The 27,835-nt window shown below is 38.3% G+C and overlaps 1 protein-coding gene across 1 annotated transcript in view; it reads left to right on the forward strand.

The window, feature by feature from the left end:
- UNC79 (unc-79 homolog, NALCN channel complex subunit) overlaps positions 1-27,835 on the forward strand; it is a 203,516-nt gene that overhangs the window by 4,710 nt on the left and 170,971 nt on the right. The window contains 5 exon segments of the mRNA XM_034643061.1: positions 3,065-3,369; positions 6,375-6,545; positions 15,285-15,377; positions 22,289-22,344; positions 23,048-23,177. Of these exon segments, the coding sequence (XP_034498952.1) occupies positions 3,065-3,369; positions 6,375-6,545; positions 15,285-15,377; positions 22,289-22,344; positions 23,048-23,177 (755 nt within the window).

The raw sequence follows: 27,835 nt of genomic DNA on the forward strand, positions 1-27,835 counted from the left end.
TTTGGGGAAAGTTACTTGCCTCTAACTCTTTAGAAAATATTTGATACATTTTGAAAAGGGATTCTAGTCTCAGTTCAAAAATCCTAATTGAATCGTAATTTTTAATTACTTAGGAAGAAAACATAGACCTTCCAATGATTGATTTGAGGTCCACAGAGTAGCTTTAGAGTATAACATTGTCAAGTAAATTTTGTTTAGTGTAGAGAGATTGAACTCAAATGTCAAGATTCATAATCTTATAGAAAGTTTATTTGATGTATTAATTTTCTGCACTATAAATACCTCAGGGCAACTTCTCATCTTTCTCCATACCCGCAGGGGTCTTTCTTCTTCCCTTGGTTCCTCTTGATGTTGGAAGTAAATGTTTGATAAAGAGGATCTCAGGAGGGAAAAGGAAAGGTGAAAAGTTGGTTGCTGGGTCAAACTCTTCTGAGCAGGGCATTCTTCATATTCTTTTTGGTTGGGTGTACAGACCTCTGGGGAAGAATTTTAGATGGGGTAGATGGTTTTATCATTCCCAAGTTAGACAGTTTGGTTGGGGAAATAAGTTTTTTTTTTTCTGAATAAGCATCACAAAACATCATAAAATCACAATGCATTGTACATTGATTCATGAGCCCTTCTTTAGTTTTTCCACAAATGAAAACATTTCCTTACATTGAAACATGAATGGTAATTTAAAACTGGTTTCATGGATAACTCATCTTCAGCCATTTTTTTCTCAACTTCACCTACTTATTAAATCTAGAGGCAGTGAGAGAGAAGTTTTACTGTTTCAATGCTGACATTCTCCCTCCCTGCATGTATGAACTTGATGCTGCTATCATTTGGGAACCCCACGTATACAGGAAGGGAAAAATACCAAAACAGAGTCTCCAAAGTTGATTTGACTAGTTCTGTTAAATTATATCAAACTTTGGAACAATACTAAAGTATACTTGAAAAAAAATAATGTGCTATATTTCCCCCACCAAGGAAAAGTCTGATGACCAGAACTGTACTTAATGTAAAGGACAACATTAATATATGATGTATAGCTGATTTTATTCTGTAAGGCAAAATGCTGTTTTTCTTTATCACTTCTATAAGATCCGCATCTTGTAATTTTGAAATGATGCTGGTGGTAGGCTAACTCAGGGCAGAAGTTTGGGAAATAATATTTCTGATTTAACATCTGTTGTGATTCTAAAGGAATTTTCAGTGGGATAGAATCCTACAGGATTAAAACAGATTTTTGGTGTCTGGGCTTATCAAGAATATAACATTTAAAGGTGGTACTTTTAGGAGTAATCAAGTTATATGAGGAAAGTATAAAGTCTTATGGAAAATCTGATGGTACTGGAATGTTGATATTATCCCATTGTGAAGTATAAGCTTACTTTAAGTTAAGTACATCACACACAAAAAAAGGTAAATTTAATCCCTTTAAAAGTAAAAAAAAAAATACACGAAATCTTAAGTTATTTTTGCTAAGAAGTATTACATAACTATTCTGAAATTATCTTTATTATTATTAATTGTTTTCCCTGGACATTGGGTAACAGAAGACAAAGGAAATCGAGGTAAATTAGGCACATGGAAAATAAAAAGCATGTAGTCATTTTCTTACATTGTAACATATTTTGCACTAAGAGTAAATAGAAATAAGTGTAAATTTGAAATAGTAAGCATGCTTGACACTAACCAGTTCTTCACACCACCGCAAAATGGTAAATGTAATATCATTAACTAAGGACTTAGTAATGTTTGATGCACATAGAGTTAAGTGTAAAACAATGTTATTTTTACGTAATGAAACATTTATGAATTGTTATCTATTTTGATTAACGTTTAAGTGTACTATATAAAAGCACTTTGTAAGTGCAGCGGATACTATCATTATAATGTATAGCTATTGTCTTTAATGATAAATAGTATAATCTAACTTAAAAAACCTAAACATCTGGCTAAGCAGTCATTTCTTCTATTTTTAAATTAACAAGTCTTCTGCTTTATGCCTTTTACTAAAAGGTTTTCATTTAAAAAGGAAGGCTAAAAGAAAGCCAGTTTATTTCTAGAGTTTATTTTTATTCCCATTAAACTTTTTTTTTAACTTTCTAAATGATCTTTCCTTTAGTGTTTAGTGAGTTTTGTTGAATAATAACGTAAGTAGCAGCAGTAATATATGAGATCTCATTGTATGATGTGCAGCTCCATGACAGATACTGCTTGCCTAGTCTTTAGAATTTTGAAGGTAACTATTTAATAAACCACTGTTTTTATTCGTAGAATAAAATGTTTCCTCCCCAACATGCAAAATTAAAAAAAAAAACACACATAAGTAACCATTATCATTAGTTCACAAACATATGCTACGGACCATCTACTATATATTATTTTATAGCTTTTCCAATGTAGTTTAGCTAACATTTTAGAAATATGTATTATTTCTAAATTCATATGCCTGTTTAAACTTCATTATCTCAAATGATACTGACAGAATGTCATGAAACAGTATCATAATATACATATAGACATTATTTTGATGCAATAAACATGTGATTTTTAAGACTTTCTTAATAAACACACATGTTTATTCTTTGCTAAAACATGTTTCTGCAAGTGCCATACCTATATTTTGCAGGTTTTTACTTACCTGATTAAGACAGTCTTGATGAAAACTTCCTTTGCTTTGAAAGCTTGTTTTAATTAGTAATAGAAGCCCTAACTCATTAGATGAAACCATTGGTTTTCCTTCAAGGAAACCTCTCCTTCACCATATTGATAAGCTGTAAAACATGGGTTTGGCACTGAAACATGCATTTTTATATTTTTGCTCCTTACTAACCAGATAACACATGAGATGCAATGCAACTTCCACAAAAGAATCCTTGCGTTATTGGTTATCTCTGTGAGCACGAAGCTATGCGACCCGTACTTGATTTGTAGACACTGTTGGTGTAGCAATTGCATCTTATGTGGGATATATCTGGAGTTTTATTATTTGTTTTAGAGTGTCATTTCAATGTAATGTGCTGTTCTTTGTGTCTTTGTTGTCTCTTTTTTTTCCTTGTCCCCCCAACAGCATTTTGTCCCGCACAGGGAAGAAGGAAAACCAAGATGCCTCCAATTTGACAGTGCCCATGACCATGTGTCTTTTTCCTGTGCCATTCCCACTCACCCCATCTCTAAGACCGCAGGTCAGTTCCATCAACCCTACTGTTACTCGCTCCCTCCTTTACAGCGTCCTGCGAGATGCTCCCTCTGAACGCGGCCTGCAAAGTCGTGATGCTCACTTGTCAGACTACCCTTCTTTGGACTATCAAGGCCTCTACGTGACTTTGGTGACTCTCCTGGATCTAGTTCCTTTACTACAGCATGGCCAACACGGTGAGCATTTAATCAGAACCTTTGAGAATGTCCATGTATGTTTATGGATGCTGGAGATTTGTTATTGGAATAAATTGCTCGAGAGATCTTTGTGTGGCTCAAATGTTTCTTACACGGAAACTTAATTATGGTGTTTCCCATCCTTTTTTTTTTTTTTTTTTTTTGCTCTTTTATGGCTAGAGGGATGTTATCCAGAGGGGCCTACATTTGGGGGGAACAGGCAGGCCATAGAGAGGAGTCAGGCTCTGACGGAAATTGACCTCTTTTCTCCTGATCTACTTGTCATGGACATTCTTGTAGAAATTATGACTTGTGGGCTAAGATTTAGAAACTTGCACGCTCCCCCCCCAAATGTAAGAAGTGGAGCCCGAAGAGCACGTCAAATCCACTGACTAATTCTGTGATTTTTGGGGGGCAAATCACAGACTCTCCCTGGGACTTACTTTTCCTGTCTTTTAAATCCAGGAGTTTTGATAAGGAGAAATCTCTAAGAATTCTTCCAAATTTCACTAGCCATTGATGGTTATTACAAAACGTTGGTCATTGGTAGAGTGTATAGTGGTGCTCTAAGCTGTATATGGTATCCACTATACAGTATTAGTGGTGTTCCTGTAAAGAGTGTGCCCCTTTTCTTAATGCTTTCCCTTTCTGCAGTGTGTTTTAGTCAAGTTCATTAACTTTAAAGCACTGATAATTTGATCTCTGGAAATAACGATAACCAAAAATTCACTATATAGAAAAATTGGAATTTGGGAAGTGGGTGGGTCTTGGCGGTTATTTTACCTTTGAGTTGTGGCTACCCTCCAAAGAATGCTTAATGGTTTATTTAGTAAGATGTGCTCCTAATGAAAAAGTTAAAAAGAAATCTACTTTCATAAAAATGATGAAATAATGATTATTGAATTTGTTTCTTCTTATGTTTACAGTTCCGTATTGTAGCGAATATTAAAAATGTACAGATTTGTAAATTTTCCTGTTGTATCATTTTGTAGCTGTTTAAGCCTGGTCACTTTCACTGGGATCCCATCCCCACTCAGAACTTAAAGGAGAGACGACTCTTTGAACATAAGACTGACAGAGCCTACCGTGGCGGTGATGGGCTCGTCAGTGCTTTTCCTTTGTGACAACCAGTCCTGAGGTCACTATAGACCTGCCTGGTCCTGGGATGGGCCACGGTGTGCGAGCCCCTTGATTCAGATAGAAGTATTCAGTTTGGTAACTCACAACCCATTTAATTGCAATTAATGTTAAATTATGACAATTTCAGGGGGCATGATTTATTATATTTGCTTTTATACCCCAACTATGTTGCAACTTTACTCTTCACTGTTATCTATACACTGTGTTCTTGTTCTGCATAACGGAGCTTAGAAGAGAGGGAAAAACCTCACTAGACTATCTCTTAGAGGTTAAAAAGCAGTATAACAGTGTTTCTTGACAACGTCAGAATCCCCGAGCAGACTTGAACGTGGAATTCTGAGTCCCAAACCAGGGTTTCGGAATGAGAATCACTGAGGGGTGTGTCCTGAGGATCCAGATTTTCCATGAGCTCTCTGGGTGATTCTCTTGTATCCTGAGTTTGAGAACCATTGCCCTAGGGCTGGAGGCTGTGTGCCCACAGGGGGCAGTGCGGGGCCCTGGTGAGAGCTGCATGTCATAGTTCAGGTCCCACCTGTCAGGTGATCTTGGGAAATCACTTTCCTTCTCCAGGACTTGGTTTCCTCATTTGACAGTATTCCAGGTTGCCTTCAGGCCCCTTTCAGCACTAACGTTCTGTAACGAGGCTGGAGTGCAGCTGGGGTGTCTTTGACACACAGCCTCAGGTAATTCTTAGTCAAACACCTGTGAGTTTTACGTCTCATCAACTTGAGCCCAAGGTTGACTGACCCTCGCTCGCCAAGGTGCCCTGTGGCCTCATCCTCTCTGTTGCCAGTCGATGTGCTTGTTGAGACGGTAGATTAACTCTAATCAGAAATAACATCAGGCATCAGAATTGCACAAAGAAGGTAAAGTAGCTGCAAACCCAACAAATGTAAAAATTTTCTTTTAGGATGGATAGGAAGATGATCAAAGTCTCCGTTGTCAAGTCTTAATTGATAACCCATTTACTGGGAGGTCCAGCAATATCAAAAGATATATTGGGATTTGGTATACATGCATTCTAAAGCTAGCTAGTTATGGGATTTTTTTGGTGAATGTCCTCCATTTTTACTCCTTGTGCAGGTAATAATAGTAACATTATTCATATTAATAATAATGGCTAATATTTGTGGAGCACACAGTATGTGCTATGTTAAGCACTCTATATTAATCTCAATTAAGCCTTGTAACAGTCCTTCTAGAAGTGAGGTAGGTACTGTTCCTATCCCCATTTAAAAGTGTTGGTGGAAAGATTGTCATTAGGTGGCACAGCCTTCCGTGGTAATTCATAATGAAATGCACAGGGTCATGGAGCGTCAGTTTATAGCTTCCTCTTGGCTGCTGTGCTGGAAGGGGCACATTACCTCATTGCCCAAGACTCCAGATGTAGGAAGATTGTGCTTTGGTTGATGGAGCAGAGATAGTCTGGTTTCATTTTCAGCCTTGCCCTCGACTTTTCTAAAACTTCCAGTGGGAAAAATAATTTAATGGCTTCATGCCACAGTTTTCTTGTGTAAAATGTAATGGAAGCAAGAATGCTAGAGGATATTTCAGGATTCATGATCACATGGAAAGTGCTTTTAGCTTCTAAAACCCAGGAATTACATGCATAAGATTGATAAAGGGTTGAGGAAAAGCTCATGGCATAGATGTTTATCTTCCTTAATGCCATCATTCACCAGCCATTTATTGAACCAACCTTGCATATGTACTTTACTAAACATTATGTTTCAGGGCTCCTAATAGGAAGGGAGCAGTAATTGGTTATAATTTAAGCCAGTTCCTAAGAACTCAAAATGTAGAATTAGCATATTTCGTTAAGTGGCAAAATATTCAGTGACTGATTACTCATTTTTGTTTTGTAGATCTTGGACAGTCGATATTTTATACAACTACATGTTTGCTACCCTTTCTCAGTGATGATATTCTGAGTACTTTGCCCTACACGATGATATCAACGTTAGCTACCTTTCCTCCATTTCTGCACAAGGATATTATTGAATATCTTAGCACATCTTTTCTACCAATGGCTATATGTAAGTTCAATCTTACCTAATACTAGATTCTTTTAATGTATTATACGAATGGAAATTGCTTTTGTTGTTTTAGGCTGTAGATTTTCAAGATTATAATGGAATTACTTGCTGTGTACAGGTGCTATGATTTAAATGGTCATTTCAGCATGATTTTTATGGTGAGAATCAAAGAAATGAATGATGATGATACCTTGGAATTGTTTTATTTGCATAATTTGATCTTATAGAATGGGAAGAAAACATATCAAGACACAGTCTATATTACCTACATAGAAATTATGGTATTTTTTGTCACTTAAAAAAAAAAGGTGGAGAGAGTGTTGTCTCAGGTATAGAAATTCTTATCTTTTGCATATGAGGGCAGAAGGGTGTGATGGGAAGAGGAACAGACAGAGTCAGGCTGTACAGATCCTCATTTCAGCTCCATCCTTAACTGTGCTTGTGGTGTCCAGCATGTCACATGGGTGACCCCCATCTGCAGAACGATAGCAGCATTAGCTTCCCCTCACACGAATGTTGTGACGATGAAGTGAGTCAAAATGTATGAAAACACTTTGAAAGAAGCTAAGGCTTGCGACCCATGTGTAAGGTTCTGTTAAAAATGTGGAGCTGATTTGAATTCTGTTTCACTTTTATAGACTTGATTCTATAGACTTTCCTGACATGAGCAAAGAGAAAAAACAAGTTGGGTTTTGGTCTTTATGATCAAAATCCTTCTAAAGTGTTTTTTATTTTTATTTATTTTTTTAAAAGATTTTTTAATTTATTTATTCGACAGAGATGGAGACAGCCAGTGAGAGAGGGAACACAAGCAGGGGGAGTGGGAGAGGAAGAAGCAGGCTTCCAGCAGAGGAGCCTGATGTGGGGCTCGATGCCGCAACGCCGGGATCACGCCCTGGGCTGAAGGCAGACGCTTAACCGCTGTGCCACCCAGGCGCCCCCTAAAGTGTTTTTTAAAGAAATCGATTATGAATCCATCTATGCTTCAAGGGATAACCTGAAAAGATGGCAGATTTAGGAGTCAAACAGATCTAGATTCAAATCAACAGCCCTGCTGCCAAACTAGCTGTGTGGCCCTAGGCAAGTTACCGAACCTTTCTGTTTCTTCCCTGTAAAGGGAGAATAATAACACTAGCTGCCTGGGTTGTTGGGATACCTGAGCCGATTCACCCAGAACTCAGGGCAGGGTGTTCACTAAGTGTCTGTTTACTTCTCTCCTCCCCTCAACTCTTGTTCCATTTAAACACATTTTTATTGGTCACATTCCATTCCTAGTGATTCTTTTTCACCATTTTAATTTTATGTACTTCCGTTGCTTGTTGCTATGGAATAATAATGGGTAAACATATGTACCTTTAAGCTCCATTACTTGCTTTACAGTTAAGCTTAATTTGAGCTCGGGAATTGTAATTTTGATGTCTTTTCAGCAAAGAGTCTGCTACCTAAATTACATAGCGATTCAAAAGAATTAGCAGAATGATTATATGGTTCAAGTAATAGGATATTTGATCGTTCTCTCTTTCTTTGTTCCGTGTAACCTGACAAGCACTTCATTTATGGATACGCATCTCAGAATTGGATAGTTGTGGTCCCTGTTAGATTTAGGCATAGGAATCCCTGTTTTGTTTTTATTTTTAAAAGAATTACAGGTGAGGCACANTATTTTTAAAAGAATTACAGGTGAGGCACATCTCTGTCATCATTAGTCTAATTCACTGTACCCTCCTTCTTCGGAATAAGTTAATAGTTTAGGGAGCATGCTGCTGAAGTTATGCACCGCACGGATCAGGACAGCTGGCTGTATGTTTCTTCATCCTTAATCCTCATTAATTTCTACTTAATTAGAAACACAGACCCCAAAACATGTCTTATAGTCACATTAGAATCCTTATTTATTTAGATGTGTGAGCCTTGGCACCTGAGGGGAACAAAATAGTGAGTTGAGTTTACGATATTTGTGTGAATTTTAATACTTAATTAGTAGAGTGACTTGGGGCTCATATAAATTATGAACAAGCTGTTTACGTCTCTGGGACTCTATTGTTTTGCCAGCTGTAAAGGAGGGGTTTGGAAAACACGTTCCATCTCTGAGGTTATTTCTGGCTTACTAATTCTAGGTTAAATAACATCAATCTTATTTTATGTAAGAGGCATATATCTTCCTCTAACCCAGTTGTTGATTTAGTTCATTTATCTTGTCACTCTGGTTCCTTACTCCTGACTTCGGCTTCTCGTCACCACGCCTGTGGGTTGAGGAGTAGCTGGTTTTTGTTACCTTTAAATCTTTGAAAGTAAGTGGTAGGAATACCCTTTAAAGGCACATTCTTTTAAACGATCCAGGTGTTTCTTTTGTATTTGATTTTTGGCAAAGACACAGACCCGAAGAGAGAGGGGAGTGGGTTCCAGATTAATCACGTGAAAATGAACAGACATGAGAATGTTGCCTGCATCTAGGTCGTTTCTGTCTGTGGAAGTTGTTTCAGTGTCTAGAAATTCGGACCAAAATGAGAGAGGAGCACTTAACTTCTTCCAGGATGTTTTTATTTCGGGACTGAGAGGTTAGGATGAAGGAGGTTGCATTTTCTGAGTACTTGACAAAAGTCATCAAGACAAGAAGGCTTTTCTCTCCTCGGTGTGGTGTTTGCAAGGTCAAATGTAAAATGTGGATAGTTTTTCAGGTGTTAAATGTTTGTATCATTACGAACGTAGCATATGAAGCTCTGAGCTTTGACGGGGGTCCAAGGAAGCACCCCAGCTCTGTCAGTGTAAGGGTTCTGCATGTTTATCAGTTACGCCCTTTCCGTGTTTTTTGTCAGTAAACCAGGTACCGTGGCTTATTTTAAATAACTCCTTCTGAGGTGCTGCAGAGAAAACTACAATTTATTATCAAAATTTCCTTTGACATAACCTTTGCTTTTTAACTCCTTCCATAAATAAGATATACTTCTCTGTATTCCAAGTGTGTGCAATAGGTTTTGTTAAAAAAAAAATATATGTATATATATATGAAAGGATTACTAAGAATTGAAAAAGTCATTAGCATTTCACCATGGAAACCTCTCTTTTTCCAATAAGGGATTTGTGATTTGTGGACCAAATTGAAATATGGATGTTGGGCAGATGATTCGGATGTTGGCAGAGAAGAGAAAAGCTGATCTCAAATGAACATTATTTGATGTGGATGTTATTTCAAAGATGCTAATAAGCCTGAGCAATGATATCAGTAAAAGACACTTCTGGTGTATCTTGGCAGCCTAGATTGTGCAGTCTCATGCAACTTAAATTTCCTCAAAAAGTCACTTGCCCTTAGGAAAAATAAAGATTCATTCCGATCTTTGCGTTGACTTAAAAGCAGTGCTGTGGTTTAATTGAGTATCTGGTTCTAGACCGTTGGCCCTGGATCGTTTCTGTTCTACCGCTGCTACGGAGGATCTGTGTGATGGTTCTGCGATCCTCCAAAAACTCATAGATATGCAGGAAAAAAAGACAGAACCCAACACAACATACTGACGACATTTTAATAGTCTCCTATATATAAAACCTGTTTCATTAGCTAATGATCATTTTTATAAAGAAGGTCTCACTATACCGTAAGAGCTTTATTGTTCGATCGGTAGAAGTGTTTTGGAATAGAAATAGAAGAGCTGAATTGTTTAGTCCTTTGATTCCTGGCAGATCTCTTAACCTCATCAAACTTTAGTTTCCTTAGCTGTAGAATTGTGAATAATCACGGTCTCCCCTGCCCACACCCCATGTTTGTTGTGAAGACCGTGAGATAACATACAGGAATGGCCTTTGGATACTGTATCACGTTAGACAAACGTATAACAGACCAAACCCATAGGCATATGACAGACGTGTCAAATCCCATTGCAACTAATTCCAATATTCTACTCAAATTCACATGTTGTCCTGAAGTCTCATTGTCTTAAATATTGCTTGAGAAAAGCCTCTGGGGATTGGGACTTTTTCCCCCTAGAGTTTGGTGTATAATAAACAATAATGGCTATAATAGGCTTTGATCTCATAGAATCTGACAGAGCACCTCTGCATTTTTTAAAAAAATGCCCCCCAACGTGGGGCTCGAACTTATAACCCCGAGATCAAGAGTTACGTGCTCTACCCACTGAGCCAGCCAGGTGCCCCACCCTTGCATTGTTGATGGGCAGTCTTATCTCTGTGACTTTCACTTATCTAGCAGTCTGTACATATTTTAATGCTGCACTGACTTTTGGGTCATGGTGTCTCAGTCTTCCCATTATGTTGAACTGATATGCCCTTCTGAAGGCATAGGTATCTGGTGCTCAAACCTTATCTCATGGAACACAAATACCTCTGCTTACACAAACAAGACACTTGCTAATGCAGGCAGTGCAATCTGGCAAAGCTCAGGAAATGGTTCTGTCTAATGACAGAACTGGCACCAGAATGTGTTTCTTCTTCCCCGACGACTCTCTTACCTTTACCCCTTGCAAAAGTATAAGGCTCATGGGATTTATTTAAATATATTCCAATTCAGACTACTTCTTACTGCCATCTCTCACCCGGACCCATCCAGCTTCTGAACTGGTCTCCCTGCTTCTATTCTTAGCAACCTTACTGTTGTTCTCCACCCAACAGCCAGAGCTATCCTCCAAACACGTAAACCAGACCACGTCACTTCCTTCCTCACGTTCCACCACTCTGACCAGGCTCTGCGCTCTAACCACTGCTGCGACCTTATTACTTCATTACTGCCTCTTCTGTGTTCACTCTGTGCTGTCCACATTGGCCATTCTGCAGTTCCATAAAGACACAAGGCTTTTCCTCTGTCTCAGGAGTCCTCCCAAATGGTCATATGATTCCTCCTAGCTCTCCTTAGGTCTCAGCTCAAATGTCTTATCTTTCGAGATGCCTTTCCTTACCCTCAAGCTAAAACAGGACCTTCCATCACTTCCTGCTATCCCTTTGCCCTGCTTTATATTTCTTCACGGATATTTGTTTGCCTGTTCTTCTAGAACAGTGCTGTCCATAGAGCTTTCTGCAATGATGGTAATGTTTTATAAAATTCCATGCTGTCTAATACACTAGCCACATATGGCAACTGAGCACTTGAAATGTATCTAATGAGACTGAAGAGCTGACTTTGTAATTTAATTGAAGTGTAATTTACTTAAATTTAAAAAGCCACATGTGGCTAGTGGCTACCATATTGGACGGCACAGCTTGAGCATTTAAGCTCCATAAGGACAAAGGCTTGCTTGTCTTATTTACGGCTATGTCTCTAGGGCTAGAACAATGCCTTGTATGTCGGAGGTATAGAAAAAATACTCTTTGAATTTTTAAATGAATTTTGAATCATAAGTCACTAGAGCGTTGGCTATGAAGTGACTTGGGGTGTAGTCCTAATAATTAAGTCGGTGCTCTCATGCAAATAGTCTGATTTCTCTTTATAAAATGGCTTTCCCCATATATTTTATTTAAGCTTTATTTATTTATATATATATTTATTTATTTATTTGTGAGGGAGAGAGTACAGTGGTGGTGGTGTGGGGGGAAGGGAGAGGGCGAGCGAATCTTAAGCAGCTCCAGTGCAGAGCCCGACATAGGCTGGATCTCACAACCCTGAGATCATGAGCGAAATCAAGAGTTGGACACGTAACCGACTAAGTCACCCAGGCACCCCTACTTATTTATTTCTTTTGGTAAGAGTCATATAAGAACTATACATGATAGTACATTAGGAACTATAAAATGCAGGAACAGATTAAGTAATTGTTATTGATCATAGAGGAAAGGGATGCTGGTAATGGTTGTTCTGGTGGTGCCGGGAGGATCAGGAAATAGGTCTTAAAACTTGGAATTCTAGGGGCGCCTGGGTGGCACAGCGGTTGGGCGTCTGCCTTCGGCTCAGGGCGTGATCCTGGCATTGTGGGATCGAGCCCCACATCGGGCTCCTCCGCTGTGAGCCTGCTTCTTCCTCTCCCAGTCCCCCTGCTTGTGTTCCCTCTCTCGCTGGCTGTCTCTATCTCTGTCAAATAAATAAATAAAATCTTTAAAAAAAAAAACTTGGAATTCTATTTCCTGAGCATAATATTAAACGTAAAATTTTCTTGTTTTGATTGATTCTCTTCTTCTTTTCATTGTATGTGGCTTTGGCTTTATATACCCTCGTGGGGACAAGCTACACACCGGTTTACATCATGCAGCCTTTTTACCCAGATTCAATAAGTGATGTGTGCCTGCGCACGCTTATTAATTAGAATTGCGGTGATTTTATTCAGTCTGTTATTAGACTAAGCAACTGCAAGGCGCTGTCTGTCTATAGAGGTGCTGGAGCCAATTTCCTAGGGCTTGAGCCAGGGGGAATGCTTTTGGCTTTGTGGTTGACCACACTTGAGGGAGAGCATGGATTTGTAGGGGTAAAAGGGACAGCCAAAGGTCACTGAGCCATTTGGGCTCTTCTCCAAATAGACCTTACCTAAATCATCGAGACATTTTGGGCATCTCTCCCATTTTTAAAGGCCTCCAGGCATAGGGATTCTCAGGCTCCCTTTATAGTAGTTTTTATTTTTTTTAAGAAACGTTTACTATTAAAAAGTTTCCGATGAATTTCAACAAAGGTGAAAACACTTACCCAAGTGGATCATATATATACGTATATATAATTATTTAAATATATGTAATTATTTTTCCTCGAGTATGTCAGAGACAAGACCTTCCTTCCTCCCTCCCCCTTAAGCAAAGAGCACAGGGCCACACAATTCTCCCTCCCACACCTGGCACCTTCCTTATTTCCCATGCCTCTAGTAATGCTCCTTCCACTAGGCTCAGGGCCCACCTGCGTCAGAAACACTTGATGTGCTTATTAAAGTTTTCCTGCTTACAAACTGACGGAGTTAGACTCTAGATATGGGCCCCAAAGCTGAATTGGAACAAGCTCCCTGGCTAAAGTCTGAGAGCAACTGCGTCTTGTTCTTTAGGATTTGGCTCAATGTTCTCTTTCTTTGATTAATCACACTTGACTGACCAGCTTTACCATCTAAGAGCGTTGACCTGATCTGCAGATCTCTGTCTCATTATTAATACTCATTTATATTGTGCAGCCAAACTCGTTTATCTACCTGACTCTCGCTTGCTTGGACGGGTAGCAGCAGCCCAGCTGCAAGTGATTAATAAAAGCAAATTCAGGTAAACGGAACCTGAATAAAACTAATGATGTATCTGTTTTATTTATTTGCTTGCTTATTTCTGTAAAGCTATAGTAAAGGTCACCATCTATTGTAGTGCTCAAAGTCTTTTATGCAAAAAAAAGGATAGAATCACGTTAAATTTTCTCTGTGTTCTCTATTATATGACAAATCTTGTATTTGTGTTTTAATGGTTCTTTCATACATGTGTTTTATTATAAGTTGCTTTATTCTTTATGGATGGAGGTGAGGTTTTATTTCCACATACTGCACTTTAATGTAAAATAAAATAAAGTAAAGCAGATTTGTGGGTCATCTGCTTTTTTGTTGTTACGCACAGTAGTGGTTTTCTCCATTGTATGTAGGAAATTGAGAGTTGATGGGGGGTATCATACTTACAGGACACCGTTCTGTTCATGCTGTCTTGACAGTTTGTCACACAAGCCTAACTATAAGGAGAGGTTTCTCCTACTATTATCCCTGAGAAAAGGAATTCGTTTTATATTTGAGTCCTTTCAAAGCTTCTCCCATGCAAGCCGTCTCTCAATTACTAGTCAGAATCATAAAGTAGTCTTTGGAGACAGCAACTCTCTGGAGTATTATCTTGAATGACCTCCATCGGTGCTGGTTTTGAATGCAACTTGGAGTTACCTGATATGCCACGAAAAAGGAGAGAGAAAGAAATATGATGTAGTGTTGGATGTCATTGTAAACAAGCCACTTAAAGATGTCTTAAAAGTGGGATGTAAGTGGTTATCATGTGGAGAGCGCGGATACACAGCTGTAAGATGAGTTTTGAAGACACCAGCTTGCTTTGTGGCTGAATACTTGTGGCACAGGATAAAATGTTCAGTGACAGTGCTATTCACAGACTCAAAAAGTGCTTTCTTTCAAACAGCTCTGTTGGGTATGGAGACGGTAAGCTCTGGAAAGCTAAAAAAGTTATTCTCTTGGTGATGGAGATTCTGCTGATGACTTACATGTGAAGGTTGGAACAAAATTGTTTCATGATCTGTGAAGAGTTGAAAATAATTTTTAAGTTTATATACAATTTTGTTACAGTATGCAGTTTGAAATTTGTGTGTGTGACTGAATTAATAAGGTCCCCAGTAGAAGCAGACCGCTACTTTATCTGCATCTCTAAAAGTTAACACATTCAAGCTGGGTTCAAAATAAGCAAATTTTATTTTTACTTTTAGTGGAATAACCTCCGACATGCCCTTTGGGCACGTGGAAGATTTTGTTTTTTCTTTCTTTCCCACCTAGGTATAAACATCTTGGGAGCAGAGATCCCATCTAAGTACATCTCTGATAAAGCCATTACATCACACTCTGGCACTGTTTCTGCTCCTTGTAGATTCTCACGAAATGTTTGCCGTGGATGATGACCGTCATGGCATTTGTATGCGAGGACAGATTTTGCGGTTTTATTTGCGCAAAACATCCATTGAATTGGTTGAGACTTTTTTTTACAAAGTGTCTTCCCACCTCTCATGCTATATGCAAATTAAAAAGTATATATATGTATATATATATTAATTGTATCTAATGAAATGATGTTTTGTTTCAGTGGGTTCCTCAAGGAGAGAAGGCGTTCCTGCCCACGTTAATCTGTCTGCATCATCCATGCTAATGATTGCAATGCAATACACATCCAACCCAGGTCAGTGGAAATTCGAGTGGCTTGATTAATTTCAAAAACAATTGTTAAACAAGATATGAAACGAGTAGGCTAGAAATTCTCATGTGAGAAGAACTCCTTTTGGTGGATAGACCACACTGGAGATGTGTTATAAGACAGACTTTTGAGTTGAAATAACTTCCCCTTGTCTTTGTTATTAGCACTAATCTTGCTGGCTCTTGATATATTTAGAATGTTTGGGGACACAATTTTAGGACATTGACTAGAAATTGAATATAATTGTATAGGAATAAGTTAAATTAGGACTATAAAAATCACTGTGATTCTAATGACTGAAGATAACCACTGTTGGTATTTTGTGAATTTGCTACTCTAATGCCACACTGGTATCCTTGCGCATAATTTTTTCACTGTATTTCTGATTATTTCCTTATAATAAATTCATAAAGAGGGATTGATGAGTTAAGGGACTAGAAAAAATTTTAGTAGTCTCATTAGATATATGAGAGTACATTGTAACCTGTCATTGAGTATCGTAAAATTTGTATTGTGTTAGATAGACAAAAAATAATATCTCATTGTTTTGACTTGTGTTTCTTCCATAAGTAGTGATGTTGGACAGGTTTCGTTTCTATTCATCAGTATAATTACATATGAACTTTGGGAAACTGACCTAAAAAGTGGCTGACTATTGGCATCACATGTGAAGATGTGAACTCCCAGTTTTAATTCTCATTTATTGTTGATTTGGAAAGTGACACTGTTTTCAACCTTCTACTTAATTATATTATAGACAATAATCAAGTTTTTGACACAGGATGAGGAAAAAATGTTTCATTTTTTTAAAAAAGATTATTTATTTGTTTGAGAGAGAGAGCAAGGGTAAGGGGGTAGGAGAGGCAGAGGGAGAGGCATAGAGAGTCTCAAGCAGACTCCGTGCTAAGTGCAGAGCCTGATGCAGGGCTTGATCCCATGACCCCAAGATCATGACCTGAGCCGAAACCAAGAATCTGATGCTCAACCAACTGAGCCACTCAGATGGCCCAGAAAAAATGTTTCATGTTTAAATCTTAATGCTTCTTCATTTGGAGTGTTACCCTTTAAATATGAAACGCCTTGAGTAATTGAGTCATTGTATGAGTAATTAAATATATAACTTTTTGGAAGTTCTACCTCATATCTCACTCTGGCTTAAAGGACCCTCAAAATGTCATTTATATTTATTATATATTATATTCCAAAAACACCCTTCATTTGGAGTCTAGTAAGTTGATGTCTCCTCCTGAGGCTTTGGTCCTAATTTCTAAGTTGGGAGGCAGTAAAGCAGGGGGCCTAAAATCATGTACTTTGAGTTTGGAGGTCTGTGGGTTGGTATCTGAGCTCACCAGTAAATTGCCATTTAGTGTTAATGTTGTGCAAGTTTTTTAACTTCCCTAAGATCAAGTTTCCTCATTTCTTTTTTTTTTTTTTAAAGATTTTATTTATATATTTGACAGAGAGAGACAGCCAGTGAGAGAGGGAACACAAGCAGGGAGTGGGAGAGGAAGAAGCAGGCTCATAGCTGAAAAGCCTGATGTGGGGCTCGATCCCATAACGCCGGGATCACGCCCTGAGCCGAAGGCAGACGCTTAACCGCTGTGCCACCCAGGCGCCCCAAGTTTCCTCATTTCTAAAACAGAAATAACTATTCCTACAGTGCCTTAAAACGTCGTGAGCATTTGATGAGTTTGGTGTATGTGAAGGGCTAACTTCACATAGTGATGGGCGCATTGTAAACGCTCAATAAAGAGCAAAGGAAATCGCTACAATCTGCCATTTTCCTTCTTGGAGCTGAATGTTTCCCTGGGAAACCACTATGATCAGACTGTGTTACTTCTGTTATGTCCAAATCTGTATCATCATCTGTTCATGGGGGATGTTTGTAGCCCGCTAGTCCATGCTGAAAATTACACTTGGGGCCCACAACTAGTCTTGTGTTGTGGGGAAATGTTAAGAGTGAGGTGATATCCACCAGGAGGCTCTCAGGGCCCCAATGGGAGGGCTTCGTTTTGTTTGAATGTTTATTGTGGGAGGCAGCAAGTGGCAGCTTGGTCCTTGTAGCCCATGGTGTATCAAGGGTGGAGCATAGACCTTGTTCAACTAACTGAGTAAGTCTTTTGTTCATGGCTCTGAGCTAGACATTGTGAAAACCACCCAGAAATATAAGATATGGTGCTTGCTATAAGCTTATGTCACGTTGGAAACATTAGGCATATTCACATAAATCATTAATTACAATGTAAGGTAGTATGTGAAAAGTATAAAATAAATACTATAGATAGTATTAATTCTATCTATAAATTATTAGTATTTATATACTAATTATTAAAACAGAATACTAAATTATTAGTATTCTATCTATAAATTATTAATATTATTCTATCTATAAATTATTAATATTATTCTATCTATAAATTATTAATATTATTCTATCTATAAATTACATAGACAGTATTAATTCATAGAGAACTCTGTGGATTGAAATGATTAGGAAAAGCTTTGTGCCACTTGAGCAAAGTATGGGTCTTAAAATATGGATAACATTTGATTGATAGGGTAAGTGGGGCAATCTGGGAGGGCAAGCAGTTTACTCAAAGGGACTCTCCAGGTCTGTTCATTCGGCAGTCAGGGGACTGCTGTGAACTGGGTTCATGTGACAGACATGTGGAGAAAGAGAGAGTTGCCTGGAACATCTGTACTTGAGAGCTCACTGATGGCTTAAGAACAAAATTCCAATTCCAGAGGACTATTTATATATTCAATAAATAGTCACTGAATAGCTACTCTGTGCCAGACACTGGAGACATCTGGGTTAGCAAAACAGAACTGACCTCTTCCCCTGCCTCATGAAGCTTATATGGTAGTGGTGGGGGAAGACATGAATTAAATAATTATAAAAGCAGATGTAAAGGGGCGCCTGGGTGGCTCAGTCAGTTAAGCATCCGACTCTTGATTTCAGCTCAGGTCATGATCTCAGGTTCCTAAGATCAAGTCCCGCATCCAGCTCCCTACTGGGCATGGAGCCTGTTTAAGATTCTCTCTTACCCTCTGCCCCTTCCCCCTGCCTCTTTCTCCCTCTCTGAAAAAACAAATAAAACAAACAAACAAACAAAACCAAAAGAAAGAAAAGGAAAAGAAAAGCAAATGCAAAGTTTCAGCTGTGAGAAGCTCTTGGAGAGATGTTCTTTACACAATGAGCCCCTATAAAAGGGGATTTCCTTTTATTGAAGAGGTCACAGAGGGCTTCCCGGGGATGTAACCTTTGCTTTGAGGGCTGAAGGATGAGTAGCATTGACAAGGACTATGGGGGTGGGGGATTCTGGTAGGAGAGTCTCGTGTCAGAGGGAAGCCTGGCAAGCAGGCGGGACTGAGAGATTGGTATAGCTGGAGCTTAGAGTAAGGGCTGCCTCATGGAGGTGAGGCTGGGGGCGTCTGTGGGCCAGAACATGCAGGGTGTGTGGGCTCTGTCTGGGAGTCCGGTGTTTATCCGAGTCTAATGGGAAGGCGCTGGAGGACTTTGTGTATTTGTGTGTGTGTCACCCCAACCGCAGCTGAGAATGGATTAGAAAGAATAGATGTAGATCGACCCATGAGGAGCCATGTCATTTGTCTGGGCATGTAAAAAAGGCAGGGGCAATTGAGACTGAGAAAAGTATTTAGAAAGTAAAATTGATGGGATTTGATAACTTATCAGATATGGTGAATTTTTGGCTTGCAAAACTGAATGCATGGTGGTTCTATTCATTGAGAAAAGAGACACTGGAAGAAGAAAACCAGGCTTCTGAGGGACACTTACAAATCTGTTTTAGACATCGTGTTTGAGGTCTTTCTGAGACATTCAAGAGGAGATGGCATATGTTGGACTAATACAGTGTTATATGTCAATTATATCTCAGTCAAACTGGGGAAAAACCTCAAACATAATCTCAATAATAATTCTATATGTCCAAAACACAAAAGTGCAAATAAATCAACTTACTTTAAAAAAAAAAAAAGAGGCTCTGGTAATTAGGAAGTTGTATTATGAGCCGGGAACTCAGTCCAGAGCTATGGGCTAGAGGTAATGAACTTTGAACCTACACATAAGTGTCCAGTGGCCTTTATTAAATTGCATATAGATGGTACCTGAAGTTGTGTATGAGTGTGAGATTGCTTCGGAGAGAGCACAGAATGAAAAGTGGAGTGGGCTCATGATCAGGCTTTCAGGAACTCCAACGGATAATGGTCCAGTGGAAGAGGATGAGCTTGCCAGGGAGGCAGAGAGGTTGTACTTGTTAGGATGTGTTTGGCTGACTAACAGAAGTTTTGAACTACGAGAACGTTTGTTGTTTACTTTGTTTACTTAGTGGGAAGTCTTACAGATAGCGCCCCAGTATCAGGGGCCTGAGATGGCGCCATTGTGTTTCTCTTGGACTTCTCCCCAGGTTTGCAAGATGGCTGCCATGGTGGGGGTTATTTTCTTTTTACGCAATCACATCCACAAACAGGTTACAGGATCTATCAGGATAATTAGAGAAAGGCTCCTGTTGTGCCTCTTTTATCACAGAGAAAAAATATTTCAGAAGCCCCCCCCTCCCAGCAGGTTCTCTCTTAGGTCTTACTGGCCAGAACTGAGTCACACAGCCATCCCTAGCTCCAAGGGGCCCTGGGGAAGTGTCTTGCTTTGTAGTCTGTGCATTGGGGGATGGACATGGAAGAAAGGGTTGTTGATAGCACTTGAGTAGCAACAAGGGTGTCTGCTGTAGGTAATAGGAGAGGGTTAGTCATGAAGTTGAGGGAAGTGTGTTTTGCAAAGGAGACAGGGTCAGCTGTCCTGAATGTTAGAGGTCAAGTTAGAGGCAGACTAAAGTATGTCCGTTGAACCGAATGACATAGAGGTCATCAGTGACTAAGGTGAAACCGACTTCAGGGCTATGGCAGCGTTGGATGACAGATTCGGGAAGATATAAAACAGGTATCTAACTAGGGGGAGGTATCTTTTATTCCTGAGTAAACACGGGCAAATCAAAGAAGCTTGCTGTTTCATAGCTTCTAAGGATTCCTCAACGAGGTGGACTTGGTGCCTGAGAGATGAAAAACTCCCACGCTAATCCATCAGTCTGTCATTTGCTCTCTATCCAAACTTGGGCAAGATAGAAAACTAAGCTAAGTAAGTTTCCTCACTGCAACATGGTGGTTAGGAGGTAATATGTGTAAGGCTCTTAGCATAATACCTGACACATAATGAACACTCAATAGATGTTCCTATTAGGCAGTTTTTTTTCCTGTGTAGTTCTTGATTACACTGATGTAAGTTTATATTATATAATTATTATTCCTCGGGATTGACCTTAATATTTCTTTTGTTAATAAGATGAAGAATCTTAGTAAAAAGCTTGATAAAGTCAAGGCTTGCATGATTTTTGAAATGTATGAATGCTATAAGGAAATAAGTAGTTTTTATTCTATTAAAACGTTTTCTTATTTAAAAAATTTTATTATTGAAGTATAGCTGACATTTATATTAGTTTCAGGTGTATGACATAGTGATTCGACAATTCTGTACATTACTCAATGCTCACTGCGATAAGCGTGGTCATCTTCTGGCACCATACGATATTATTACCATATTATTGACTGTATTCCCTATGCTGTCCTTTTCATCTCCGTGACTTATTTTATAACTGGAAGTTTCTGCCTCTTAATCTACTTCACCTGTTTTGCCTATCCTTTACCCTCCTCCCCTCTGGGGCCCCCCAGTTCTCTGTATTTATGAGTCTGTTTCTGTTTGTTCGTTTGTTTTGATTTTTAGATTCCACATATAAGTGGAATTATATGGTATTTGTCTTTCCCTGTCCGACTTATTTCACTTGGTGTAATATCCTCTGGGTCCACCCATGTTGTCACATTAAATGGCAAGATTGCATTCTTTTTTTATGGCTGAGTAATGTTCCACTGTATATATTATATACCACATTTTTTTTATCCATTTAGCTATTGATGGACACTTGGATTGCTTCCATACTTTGGCTATTGTAAATACTGTTGCAATAAACATAGTGTTTCGCATATCTTTTTTAATTAGTGTTTTTGTTTTCTTTGGGTAAATACCCAGTAGTGGAATTACTGGATTATATGGTATTTTTCTATTTTTAACTTTTGGAGGAACCTCCGTATTGTTTTCCACAGGGGTTGTACCAATTTACATTCTCACCAACAGTACACAAGTGTTCCTTTTTCTCTACATTCTTAACAACACTTGTCATTTCCTGTCTTTTTGACACTAGCCATTCTGACTGGTATGAGGTCATAGCTCATCGTGGTTTTGATTTGCATTTCCCTGATGATTAGTGGTGTTGAGCGTCTTTTCATGTGTCTGTTGGCCATCTGGATGTCTGTTCAGGTCCTCTGCCCCTATTTTATAAGATTATTTATTTTTTTTTGGTGTTGAATTGTGTAAATTCTTTATGTTTTGGATATTAGCCCCTTATCAGATATATTACTTGCAAATATATTCTCCCATTTGTTAGGTTGCCTTTTTATTTGTTGATGATTTCCTTTGCTGTGCAAAAGCTTTTTATTTTGATGTGGTCCAAATAGTTTATTTTTGCTTTTGTTTTCCTCCCCTGATGAGACATATCCATAAATATATGGCAGAGGCCCATGTCCAAGAGATTATTGCTTATGTTTTCTTTTAGAAGTTTTATGGTTTTAGGTCTCACATGTAGGTCTTTAATCCATTTTGAGTTTATTCTTATGTATGGGTAAGATAGTGGTCCAGTTTCATTCTTCCGGAAATAAGTAACTTCTAATTTACTGATTAGATGAAAAGTCATAGTAATATATTTTATTATATCTCAGAGGATATTTCATCTGACACAATTCATATTCAAATTATATTTTCTTCCTTACAGTGTATCATTGTCAATTATTGGAATGCCTCATGAAATATAAGCAAGAAGTCTGGAAAGTAAGTTTTGGGCCAAATTTAACTCCTAGACACAAACTCAATTTATATAATGGAGTAAAAATATTTGCCTATTAAAACAGGTCAAATTTATTGATGTCTTATTATTTTGGTGTGGGAGAACCTGGAATTCTTTCCTTCCGGGTTAATTTATTATTTAAAGCAGAAATGATACTTGAAGAGCACAGTGACCTGATAGAAAAAGTAATTGGAGAGCTCTCATTCTTAGAATTTAGCAAATATTGTATTACACGGCAATTTTATTTCATTTGAAATGTTGCTTAAGAACCTGTCTTCTTTCAAATAGGAGAGATGTGGATTGTTAAGAAATGGGTTTTAGGAAAATATTTGAAAAACACAGTGTTTGGCAAACTGGTTCATGCTATTCTAAAATCTTCCTTTAACATTATCTTGAGTAGAGAAGAGTTCATTAAAAGACAGTGTAGTTTTGATCTTTACCTGGAGGGGAGAGGAGGTGATTATTTACAGGACCCATAAATAAATAATAAAAAAATCATGTTTTAATATGGTGAGATTTAATATTTGAATCATGTTTAATATCATCATCTGGATGGTGAGTTGCTGGCAGGGAAAGGAACCACCCAACCCTTCTACTGGAATCTGCACTGCTTTGGTAATGTTGAATGAGCTATTTTCATCTTTATTTGATGATGCTAAGTCCAAGTATGTTTCCTGTTTCCTCTAGGACCTTTTGTATGTGATAGCCTATGGGCCTTCACAGGTGAAACCTCCAGCTGTGCAAATGCTGTTCCATTACTGGCCCAATTTAAAGCCTCCTGGGGCAATAAGTGAATACAGGGGCTTGCAGTACACAGGTAAGAAGGGAATTACCCTGTCATGCCCCATTTTTATTTCTCTTATGTCACACTTGCCTCACTGACATTATTATTATTATTTTAAAAATCTGGATGGATTATATTTATGTGCCTTTAGCTATTGTCATAAACCCTTTCTGAAGCTGGGTGGTATAAATACATGAATGAAAATTGATTTCAAAAGCCTCTATGACACCATAGCAAATGGCCCAAATCTTGGTCTCACTTGCAGTATACCTGGGCTGGGGTCCTAACTATCACCAACCTTAATCAGAGGTGTGAGCAGTGAGTGTTGCTGCAGATTTGCCAACCATTTGGCAAAACCCCAACTGGCTAATTCTACTCAGATAAGAAGACTTGCATATTCGACATTACCAGTTCATACGCTAAATAAAAAGTAAGTGACCCTGTGAGTCTAGTTGGACAGGAAGAGTCAATAATCAGTGAATATTTGTATAACTCATAACCAAGAAATAAAGACATTGAATTTGAATGTAAAGGCTTATATTTACCAAAAATAAACAAGCATCAGGTCCTATGTGTTGTTTATGTTTACATATTGTAAAATCAAAAAAGGAACCTATGGCTAACGGAGTTTCTGATTCTCCCCCAACCACCCTCTCCCCCAACTTGGTTGTCTCCATATTTTTATGAAAATAGGTGAGGGGGATATTTTGGCAAAGTTAGCTTTTATTCGAGTTATTGTGAGATTGTACACTGATGCTCTGAGAATCTCCTTCTTTCTTGGTATTCCTTGTCTTCCCAAAGGTGATTTGAAGTGGTTCAAAGGGGATTTAATTTAATACACGTGTCTGATTTATGTTTCTGATTAAAACCAAATGTTAGAGATATTAACACCTGCTTTTTGGGCTTTGATGGTCTTTGGGGGGCTTATTCTAAATTCAGAACAAATAATATTAGCTTTAGTGGTAGCAATAATGTTAATTAAAACAATGAAGGTAAATAGTACCTTTTTAAAAAATGGATATTGGTCTCATTGGTGTTTTAAATTGTGGATAGTAGAGAATGCTTAAGTGTTGCTAAGTGGATAATTTGTAAAAATAGGAAAAAATTTGGAAGCTTTAATAAAATAGATGAAATGACTGAAATATTCAACTTTTTCTCAGTAGATCCCTGAAATAAGCATTTACATGATATATGATATATGAACGGGAACCTAGTATCAAATGAAATTTATTTACTTGATAAATATTTGAAGAGTTACTATTATGTGCCAGGCACTATTTCTTGATGATGTAAGAACCGATTCAGAACCAAACCCCGTGGAGCTTTGATGGAGATGGAAATTGACTCACTTATTACAAATATTTATGGGGTGTCTGCTATTAGCCAGGTGTTATTCAAAGCACTGGGTGGTCAAGCAATGAAAAAAGGAAAATCACTACTATCTTGGCATGTACATTCCAGTTTTCTGGGAAAGACCAGGAAAGCTTTGCACAGTGTAATAAGTACTAAGGTAGTGCAAATACAGAGAGCTGTGGGAATACGCAGCAGGGGCCTCTGAACTCACCCTGATGGTGGGCAGGTTTGCGGAGGGCTAAATTGTCAAGGAAGGTTCTCAAGTGAGTGACAGGTAAGCTGATACCTGAAAGATAATGCACACTCTGGATGTCAAAGGGAGAGTGAATCATGAGTGGATAAAATGTAGATTTGAGACAGAAGGAACAGCATGGGTTCAGACTTGGAGGCCAGAGATAGCATGATCCTATTTAGGAACTGAAAAAGGTTATGTGTAGCCAGGCAATGGAGTGACAGGAGGAGAGCAGCTAGAGATAAGCAGAAAGCCTGGCAGGGCCTGCAAAGGAGTTGGGATTTTATCCTAACAGCAAAGGGAAACCACGGATAGGTTTTAAAGGAAGAAGTCAACACAATGAGATTTGTCTGTTCAGAATATCCCAGAAGCCTTGCAAACTGACAGTGGCTTCCATTTACTTCTGTGACGGTACCTGCTGGGAAGAGCCAGCAGAACCTGTCCCCCCAGAATTAGCTCAGTCTTTCACCTCTTGGCCTACCTGCACAAGATGTCTCTGTCTACCAGCATTCATCCTTCTGTCCATTCTTGTGGTCATACCTCTACCCACTTCCATTCTTTCAACTGTGTGGCATTATGTGCCTGCTACCTGCCAGGCACTGTCCAAGGCCCTGGGGAAGCAACTCTCTTGGAACCCCCATTCTAACTGACCATGGCGTTCTGTACAAGACACAAGAGATCACGGGAAAAAATTAACTGTTCTGGTCCATATATTACTATTTATCTAGCATGGGCTGTTTGTCAGACATTGTTCTAGTTGCTTCTATCTCACTTAATATTTTAGCCTTCTCCCAACTGAATGCAATTATGGACCAAGCATCCTATTGGGTTTTATAGATGTTTTCTCAATTAATCCTGACAAAAATCTTGAGAGGTAGGTTTTCTTATTTCAATGTTACAGGTGATGAGTGGGACACAGAGTTTGAGTGACATCCTTAAATTCACACAGATAATAAGGGAACACAGTTGAATTTGAACTTAATTTATCTTCATTGAAAACCCACATTTTCCTGTTCTAACAGTATGACATCACTTCTCTCAAATCAGTTCTTTAATTAAACTTTACCTGGAGCATTAGAAATTTTCTACAATGTCTGCACAATAAAAGATGAACTGAAAGGTATCATCAGTATTTAGATGGCACTCCAACTCTAAATATACTTTATTCTTAATAATAAAAATTATATAGATACAGAATTTTATGGGCTTGGAAACTCAAAGATAAAATACTTTCTTAGGGACCAGCCACTTTTGTATGCTTCTTGATTTTTTTCTTATTTAAAAAGTAAAATTATTTTTTTAAAAGGCAACTTTGCTTTTAGAAAAATTATAGAAATATATAAGAAGGAAAAAAATACTGCTACCCAGAAATGACCAGTGTTAACATTTTGGTATATTTCTCACTAGTTTTTTTGAGGCATATTTTAAAACAAAATAGAGTTCATATTGTATATAATTATACAAGGTTTCCCTCCCAAGCTTCTATTGTTACATTTTCAAAATACAGAAAAGGTTAAAGAATAACACTATGAACAGACTTGTAGCTATATAGATTTAATAATTGTTAGTAATTAACCATTAGTTTAACTGTACATGTATGTGCATATAAATTATTTATTGCTTTTTAAGCATAATAACATAAGAATAATTATAGCTTATATGAAGAAGATCAAACAGTGGGGATTTGGTAATCTACAGTGTTTGCCTCTTTTGGGCTTATTGCTATTTACCAAGAACAAAAAGTACTTCAATTATTGTGGTCATTAAGTATGAGTCTTAAAGATGCAAAAATTACAGGAAGTTTCTTGGCAATGGAAATAACCATTACTTTGTTCTATAAAGTTCTGCTCCTGTGGGGGAGAAAGAAATTATTTAGCCTTTTTTGGGTGACTGTGTCTCAACTAGTAAATAATTTAGAACAGCACCAGTTGTTGTGTAGTCTCTATATGAACTATGGAACGAAAGATGTGGCACAAGAGATACATTTCCAGGACAGAGTGCAAACGTGATAAAGAGTAACTAAAGATAAGCGCTACAAAGTTAGACTTTGGTCCAGGCTACCAGGTATGTAACTTTATATTAGTACTGTTGGATTCTTGAGTTGTATACGAGTACAAGAATGTCTACCTTCTATGTTGTAACTTCTCCATTATTGAGTTCTTGTTTATCTTTTTGGAATTTTATCTCCACAAGCTTTAAAAAGTGTTTTAAACCTTTTCTATTTGTACGTTATACACATGTGGAAAAACACACAAATTGTACGTGTACGGGGAATATCCCCCACCATATTTACCACCACGATTACCTTCCTTTTCTATCCCAAAGGTAACCACTAAATTGACTTCCAACATCAAAGATTAGTTTTNCTAGAATTTTGATGGATTCCTGTCTCACATTGAGGTCTTTCATCCATTTGGAGTTTATTTTTGTGTATGGTGTGAGAGAGTGGTCAAGTTTCATTCTTTTGCATGTAGCTGTCCAATTTTCCCAGCACCATTTATTGAAGAGACTGTCTTTTTTCCACCGGATGTTTTTTCCTGCTTTATCAAAGATTAGTTGCCCAAAGAGCCGAGGGTCCATTTCTGGGTTCTCTATTCTGTTCCATTGGTCGATGTGTCTGTTTTTGTGCCAGTACCATGCTGTCTTTGTGATCACAGCTTTGTAGTACAGCTCGAAATCCGGCATTGTGATGCCCCCAGCTTTGTTTTTCCTTTTCAACAGTTCCTTGGAGATTCGGGGCCTTTTCTGGTTCCATACAAATTTAAGGACTATTTGTTCCAGTTCTTTGAAAAATGTCCTCGGTATTTTGATCGGGATAGCATTGAAAGTGTAGATTGCTCTGGGTAGCATGGACATTTTAACTATGTTAATTCTTCCAATCCATAAGCATGGAATATTTTTCCATCTTTTTATGTCTTCCTCAATGTCTTTCAAGAGTGATTTATAGGGGGCGCCTGGGTAGCGCAGTCGTTAAGTGTCTGCCTTCGGCTCAGGGCATGATCCCGGCGTTCTGGGATGGAGTCCCACATCGGGCTCTTCCACTGGGAGTCTGCTTCTTCCTCTCCCACTCCCCTGCTGTGTTCCCTCTCTCTCTGGCTGTCTCTCT

The sequence above is a fragment of the Ailuropoda melanoleuca genome, chromosome 14, assembly GCF_002007445.2.
Source record: "Ailuropoda melanoleuca isolate Jingjing chromosome 14, ASM200744v2, whole genome shotgun sequence".
In the NCBI taxonomy this organism is placed as follows: domain Eukaryota; kingdom Metazoa; phylum Chordata; class Mammalia; order Carnivora; family Ursidae; genus Ailuropoda; species Ailuropoda melanoleuca.